The sequence below is a fragment of the Coptis chinensis genome, chromosome 7 (assembly GCF_015680905.1).
Source record: "Coptis chinensis isolate HL-2020 chromosome 7, ASM1568090v1, whole genome shotgun sequence".
Lineage (NCBI taxonomy): Eukaryota > Viridiplantae > Streptophyta > Magnoliopsida > Ranunculales > Ranunculaceae > Coptis > Coptis chinensis.
Window position 1 is genome coordinate 32,358,764 of NC_141462.1, and position 8,571 is coordinate 32,367,334.

General features: G+C 37.0%; 1 protein-coding gene across 1 annotated transcript; it reads right to left on the minus strand.

Annotated features, from left to right (window-relative positions):
- Nucleotides 1–6,894: 6,894 nt before the first annotated feature.
- LOC147487158 (uncharacterized) lies at nucleotides 6,895–7,767 on the minus strand. Its single transcript, XM_086573956.1, has one exon. It carries the CDS (start codon nucleotides 7,765–7,767, stop codon nucleotides 6,895–6,897), a length of 873 nt encoding a protein of 290 aa, XP_086430082.1.
- Nucleotides 7,768–8,571: the final 804 nt, after the last annotated feature.

An 8,571-nucleotide genomic window follows, 5' to 3' on the forward strand; every position in this document is an offset into this window, starting at 1 on the left:
ATGGGCGTCATTATTTCTAGTCATTTTTGCTTTGGTCAAGATGGTTAAGTAGCCAGTTCTATGAATCAGCATATCTTTTGTAGTTGATTTTATAGTTGAGATATGAGGCTTTATATGTGGTTTGGCTATACCCTTATTAAAATTTCAAGTTATGACAGGTTATTAGGTTTATGAAATGCGGAAAATTCAGAGGAGACGCTGCCAAAATTTTTCCAGAAAGGTCACGTCTTAGGTATATTTGTTTGAGTTTTGGAGCCTACCCAGTCAAGGTCTTTTCGGGTCCTCCGTCTTCATCGACGGACCTGAGAGGGGGCATCTGTGTGAGCCATATTCATGACTACGAACATCACAAGTAAGAGGAGCGAGAGAGAGATAAGTGGGTCTCGTATGGTATTGGGCCAAAGGGATGGGCCCAATGACTTCGACTTAGAGAAAAAAGGAAGGGAGGGAATAGTTGGCCTTTTATGGTATTGGGCCCAATAGATGGGCCCAAGGTCATAGGGTCCAAGGTCTTTGACCTAATAGGAAGGAAGGGGGCAAAGAAAAGAAAAAAAAAAGAGAAAGAGTAGACGGCTGAGAGGAGGGGAGGAGGAGAAGAGGAGAGGGTAGAACTACACGACAACTTGATCCTCCGGTCTGGTCTTCGCGAAAGGAGAAAGGAGAGAGAAGATGTGAGGTTAAAGGGTGTGAATTGGGTTCACACAGTATTGAAAATTTAATTGTCAAATATTGGTCATAAATATATGTTTCTATGAAAAGATATCGACAATATATATTTCAAAGTTTTATATGCTCAAATCCCATTGGCATTCAAAGATGTAACAGACAAAAGTATGTGATAAAGATGAAAGAAGATTGTATCAATATTACAAAACCATGAGCAAAAGTTTCAAATTTTAAACTGGAGGAATATTAAGAAGATTATCTACTTCAGCTAAGTCAGCAGAAATGTTTTGGGTAGTATCAACTGAAATGCGAGAAGTTGAGATAATTTCTAGGTCAGGATTAGAAGGAGTCGCAGTTGGAGTTTCTTCTTCATCAACATCATCTGAAATAAGTCCATGTTATATAAGGACAACATGAGGAACATATTGTTTGAAAGCTTCCAACTGATCACCTAGGAGGTTTAAAGCTGAAACAGCATGGTTATATTCATCATCAATAGCCTCCTCATACTTAGTTTTTTCTGTAGCAAAGTCTTCAGTAGTTTGCTTCAGAATCTCAGCATGTTTAGCAATTTCTAGGTTAAAGTCTTTTCAGCAGTATCAGCACTAATTTTTAGCTGATCTACTTCGTTATTCAGCTGACCAACTTCTTTGTTTAACCGACTCACATCTCGGTTCAATCTATCAACTTCTCGCTACTGAGAGTCAACTGTTTTTTGAAGACGACCGAGACCACAGTTTTGCTTATAATGAATATCAAACTGGGCCAGCGTGGCCACTTTAGCCTATAGAAACAAGGGGAGTAGATAAGCAAATAGAAAGAGATGAAACTATTATGAAATGATAGAAGAGAAAGTAAACATACCTTTTCCATATGATCACAAATTAATGTTAGGTGTTCTGCGACAGTTATATTGCACATGACAGTTTTATCATTGGGAAGAATGCAATTGGTAGACAGAGTAACACCCAAATCCTCATTGGGATTATTAGCAAAAAGCGAGGCGGTCAAAGGGACATCACTTCCATCAACAAAATGGAAGACAGGTTTGAAGAGGTGACTAGTATCAGCAGAGGGAACAGATTCAAGAGTTTGACTAGCATCAAGCCCACTTTCACCCCAGGTAGTTTTTCTTTTCTTAGAACTAGAATGAGTATGGGTATCTTGTGAAGGAGCAGGATGTTTCTCTTTGGAAGAAGCAGGATGCTTATCCTTGGAAGAAGTAGCATGAGTATCTGGGGAGGGGCAGTGTGCTTATCCTGTGGAGCTTTAGCTGACATGTTTTCGGCAGCTTTCTTTTTTCCCTTATCGGATAATTGGTGACCAACGTTTGTGTTTATCACCACTTGAGGTGCCATATCTGTATACAACAAAATATACTAGTGAAAAACTACGTTACACGTAATTCTTTGTATCATTGTTGTTTGTGTTACGTATTTTTTGCAAATCTTACTTAGTCTATTAAATATTGATTAGTATAGTGGCTAGCAAGGTATCAATCCTACTCTAAATAATTAGTTGTTGATAATAGAAATTTCTAATCTAAATTACTCTAATTAATGCAAGTAAAAGATGTGGCTAAGTAATAACTAATATATGGTTGATTTGATTTGAGATTTAAACTATGCATAAACTAAACTAAATTAAATATATAAATATAAAGAAAGAAAGAGAATATCTTGGGAAAGATGAATCCACCAAAATCATAGAATTAGTCTAATAATTAATCAATCATGTTTAATATAAATCACCAATAGAAACTCACCATACTTACAAACCTTATGCTCATAACCATGATGTTAGTATTTGGATTTCAACGTGCTTTCTACCTTACCACCAAGTACTTCTTCAATCTCCAATGATATCTTCTATCTAACCAAATTGTACTTTAAGTGGCATTCAAAATACAACTCTAGGTGTCATGGAAAATCCACATGTGGCATTAACATACAACTAATTGAGGTGCCATAAAGAATCCAATCATCACACTATAACACTAAAACTAGAAGAAAAGAATATAGGGTTTGTGGTATTTGGCTCTACACAATCATGAATTACCCTAAGACCTCCTAACCTCCACAAGGAGAGTTAGATCAATGGACGAATAAGAAGAAACTCAATGGGGGATTTATACTAGAACATGATAGAAGAAAAAAAAAACTAAAACATAAGAAAAAAGGATTCATCTCCCCTCCCAAGAGAAGGGAGATTAGCTCCTCATACTATACAATGAACATAATATGAAAAGGAATAATCTTTATTGATGGTAATAGTGAAAAAGGTCTGAACTTTCTTCTCTCTTAATTCTAGATCTAAGATGCAAACACTAAATTTTGTAGATGATGTAAACTGAGGTTTTTGTGCCTTATATATTGGCTTACATATTCGTTTAGATAGAGATTCGAATCCTATGTTTATTTGGTGTCAAAATCTATGGAATATTTCTAGAATCAATCCTGAAAAAGTTGGATTCGGTTGAACCAAAGTTGGGCATGGCCCACTTTGCCCTGCAGGCTATTTTGCATGCTGCAACTTTTGACAGCTTTCCGTTTCCTAGTTCTTGTGAAACTCTTAATTCTTTTCCATGTTGATCCCCTCTTCCTATGAAGTCAAAATTAAGGCTTTGAGATCAGATTTAAGACACTTCTAACTTAATTATTATCTGTTTTTAGAGTCCCATTAGGTTTGGCACTTATGGAGACAAATATGGCGCTTTTGCCCCAGGCCTTTAGTTGTAGTTCTCAATTATTCCTTTTTTACTTATTTGACTTTTTTCCCCTCCATATTTCACACTTAGGTTCTTTAACCTGCAAAAACTCAAATTGCATCATATTAGAATATTTAAATATAAAATGGGGACTAACATACACATAATTGGGGATATACATCATTATTTTTGAGCACTTATCACAACCCCCAAGTAGCATTTTGCTAGTCTCTTAGCAAATATGTGTTATACTAGAGAAGTGTTCAAAACTAACTCACTTTTGCAGGCATCGCGGTTGCATTTACCATATGCAACAAGGCCTTAAACCTATAAGTTACCCTTAAAGGACGAGTTATAGCCTCATGAGGGTTTTCAGTTAATATACCCACAAAATCAATTTTACATATGAACTACGGTGAAATCTAGAGTAAACAACTTTTTAGTTAAAATGTCTAAATCAAAAGGTTACTACTTATCACACCCATGATCATAAAACATTTGGCTAACGTTCTATTCATAAAGATAGAAACGACTAACTAATCATCCTAACTAAAGCTTATTCATTTTTAACCATTTTGATTTCTTTCTCTTTTCCAAGGAACGGAATTTCTACCTCACCTTTGGATTAGTATTTTGACTTCAAATCTCACCATTTCATATACACACAAGAAAATCTCTTTCAGATAAGTTTTCTATTTTACCTCCATATGCAGGGAAATGAGTAAAAAGTGGAACATCCCACATATTTCGTCAGAAAGACGGAAATTTGCAAATATATAAATAAAGTCTCATGGAAAGAATGTCAATCACATTTGAAGTGTCGGGTCCTTCACTTTAGCATCCTCTCACCTATTCTACACTTCATATCATACTTTAGTGATAAGTCTGGGTATTAAGACGAGGCTCAGGACAGATTAACAAAAAAAGGATTCAAAAATTTCTGAGAATATACTAAAGACTTTTTGCTTTTGACCTTCTTGGAAATCTTCTTCACTTGTAGACTACAACACTTGAACTCTATCACTACTTCTGCTCAATTATTTATATTTCTTTTCTTTCTTTTTCTCTTTTCTTTATTTTTTTTTCTTTGAGCAAAATGAATGATTTTCTTCATTTGACTTTGGTAAAATTTCCTTCATAATATTCTTCGTTCTAGCTTTCTCCTTAGTTCTTTAGAAATCCTCGGAAATATGGGTAAGGCTAATAATATGGGATATATTCCTTATCTGGAGTTGGGTTTAAGAATAAAAGGCTTAATATATAAGGCTCAAAAGGGGTTAACAAGATAATCCTACTAGGTGGGATAAATGCTGATTGGTTCACTACTTGACTTATTAGTATGATATTCTGCTTTGAATAGACTACAAGACCTAATGGCTATCTCCCCAGTTGATGCCACCTTGTGATTGACCAAATCAAGAATAAATGAGATTACACAACGAATTTAAACACGGAAAAATGGTTGAGTCAACTTGGACTCAAATTTACGTAAAAACTCTCCAAGAAATTAAAATTGAAAGGCTCAAGTCTCACAGGTCAAGTCTCTGTACTAATCATCTAGTTTGGTAGAAGTTTAAGTTGCTCTTCCATTTGAAATTTCTCTAGTGGTGTATTATATGAACTTACTCTAGACTAAGACTTTTATCAGTGATATCTATTTCTAGTAATAGAAACTTAGTCTAAAAGTCTTATTAATCCTGACTATGGGCATGACTTATAATTTCCAATTTTCATTAGCCAGTTCAAACGATAAAAATATACTTTTCACCTAGAATCACCATAATTCACATATAAAATTTCCAAATATTGTAATTAAAATATTGCAAAATTTTGATTCTCACCCCCCTAACTAAATTAGGCATTGTCCTCAATGACTATATAAGATATGTAAAAAGCTTACCATAGTTTAAATGATTAGAGAAGGAGAGATATTACCTTAAATGCGTGCAAAATTACATCAGCTAAAATCTGTAGAATTTATATCCTTAACAAAACAAATAAGAGTAATGATTCATGAGGATTAAAATTACTACAACGACTAAATATTTGTCATGTGCTCATTCCATAGAGTTACACGTCTCCAAAAAGGTGGAGAAAAAGTGCTAGAGTGGAATAATGAGTCATATGTACAAATGACACGACTGAAAAATAAAAATTAAAATTAAACAATGAATAATAATAATAATAATAATAATAATAATAATAATAATAGCTTAAATCAATAGTTTCATTGTTGCACAGAATACAAGATTTGTCTCTGCCTACAAATAAGAGTGATAAAACCATAATAGACAATCAAGTACATGAGTGATCAAAAATAGTTATTAAGAAAATGAAGAATTGTGAGAGTCCAAATTTCTCTACTAGAAAATTAGTTATGATAATAGGCTCAGATTCATTACCCCCAATACAATTATATTTTCCCATTCATCTCTTCATAATCGATTCTGCAGTCGTAGAAACATCGAACAATACATATTTGTCTCCCTTAGAATAAAAGAGACGATCCCAACCTCGATTTTTGCATTCTAATTGACTTCAAGATTTTTTGAATTTCTGCAAATTGGTGTTGGTTGTTTCCATTCGATTTATTTCCATTCTACTGTAACAATTTGATCACAAATCTTCAAAATTGTTCCTCACTTCTTGTCCAAAAACTCTTCAATTCAACCATAAAAGAGGAAGAAAACACATGTTCCCATCGGTTTTAGTTATCCAGAGTGCCCCTAGGCATCTTGCTGTTTATAAAAGAAGTATCCTTTAGCCACAAATTAGAAAATTGAACTAAAATTATCATCATCCGTTTCAGTTTCTCCATTGAAACAATCAAGAATATCAATTCTATATTGAAAGAAGCATGAATAACTGAAAACACAACAAGAGTCGTAATCAGGAATGTTTAAAAAAAAAATTAAAAGACCAAGATATATGGTCTTCAAGTCTCTCTGTTTACCAAAATTTCTTCAGAACTTCCATCTCCCTGTTTCTTCACAAAACAAGTTCCTACTCTATAACCATTGTTTTTTTTTTTTTTTTTTTCTAAAACGTCTTTGACCATCTCTCCATCACTGGCCGGAGAGTGAAAAAGAGCCATGGTTTCTCTACTATCATGTTTTTTCTTGTCTTTCTCCTCAAAACACTATACACATCCATCCATTATGTCGATAATAAACAACCATCTCCATGATCAGATCTGTTCAAAATTCTCTATAACCAACTTCTTTTCTCTCCAGAATTCTCACAAAGTTTACCAGAAATATAAATTAATCTAGAGAATTATCCACAAATTAGGGAATCGCTTAGAACTGGGACTGGAGAAACTTGAAGGAGCTAATCAAAGCTACTATTTGGGAATGTAGAGTTCCACAATTCAAAATTGAAAACTGATTGTGAACTAACCGGCGGTAGGCCTTGCCGATTAGCAAGTGCTCCTCATCTCGTGTAGGTGTAAATGGAGGTTGCAGTGCCTATTAACCTGTTGCTGTGTCCCCCTTCTTCTCCACCGCAGCACACTATAATTGCTATGCCTGCCTCTTCCTTGGATTTGAGTTTTCCTCGTCCGGCCCTCGGATCAACCGCTTAACTGTACCCCTATGACTGTTTTTAGCTGTCACTTGATCTCCCCGCACTTCATACATACCAGAAGGAGCGGGAAACCGTATCACTTGATAGTAAGTTGATGAGACGACCTTCATCTCATGAATCCACCGCCTCCCTAGAATTGCATTGTACTGGGATGACGAGTCCACTACCATGAACCGCACAAACACAGTCACGGGAACTGTGGTTACTGGTAGTAAGAGCTCTCCCATTGGGTCAGTCATACTCCCATTGAATCCATATAAGTTAGTCCGTGGCAGCCTCAACTGTCTATGATCAATTCCCATTTCTTCCAACGCCCCTTTAAACAACAAGTCCACGGCGCTGCCACAATCCACCAATACCCTTTTCACCATATAATTGCCCATTGCCACCGTGATGACCAATGCGTCTTCATGGGGAGAATCCACTGCCCGCAAATCCGTGCTACTAAAGACTATCCTATCCCTGTCCTCCGCTTTCCCCACTCTTGCTCGTGATCTATCGGTCCCTTCATTAACCTGCTGGATGCTTGCAGTTCTTCGCACTCTGTCTCTATGAGCGTTATGGCATAATACTTCTCCACTGAAGATCACGTTAATGGTTCTTAAGATATGATCTTGTCGCGGTATAACCTCCTCGTTCTGTCCTCCCCTTATAAACTCCCTCATCCTTCCTTTTTCCACCGAACGCTGAACCATCCACTTTAGTGCGTAGCAGTCATCGGTCTCATGATTGCGTATCTGATGATAAGCGCAGAAAGGTTTACCAGGTATTTCTTCGGGTGTGTTCCGCAACCCTTCATATCCCTGCATGTTCTTTATCAACAGTAGTATTTCGCTCAAGGATCTATTCAGTGGTGTAACTTCCACCTCGCGGTATGGCTTTCTCTCTCTGTTCTCCCTTCTAATCCCTTCTCGACTTCTTTCAGCCCGTGCCGTGTATCCGCGGTATCCACCCCTTTCCTTCTCGGTTGCATCCGCCTTCCTTGTTTCCCTGTCTCTCTCCGTGGATAGCACCGTCTTCTAGGATCTCTTGGACTCCTTCTGCATACTATCCTCATATCGGATATACTTCTCTACCCGCGGATACAAATCATGCAATGTTGCAATCTCATTCTTCGCTACCGACTCGTGTACTCCAGTCCCTGGCCGCAACCCCCTTTCAATGCAATCACCGTGGTCCTTTCATCCAGGTTTTCGACCTTTAATGTCTCATATTTGAACTGACATAGGTATTCCCTTACTGACTCTGTGGATATTTGTCGAACATTGAATAATGCCGCGATATCCACCACCCGCTTTTTCTGATGAATGAAGTGATCTATAAACGCCTGTTCCAATTCTTGAAAGCTTCTTATACTCCCGGCTAGTAGTCGATAATACCAATCCAACGCCCCCCCCCTTTAAGGCTAGCGGGGAACATCATACATCGCAATCCGTCATATCTAGATTCTTGCCAAAGTGGCATTTGCTGTCGAAAATGGAGGATGTGATCAGCCGGATCGCCTTTTCCATCGTACCTTTCGAATCTAGGTTGGTTAAAATGCTTTGGGACTTTCGAAGCCCAAATGCCATCCGCTAATGGGTTGCGACTCAGCCCAGCCATCACTTGACTAG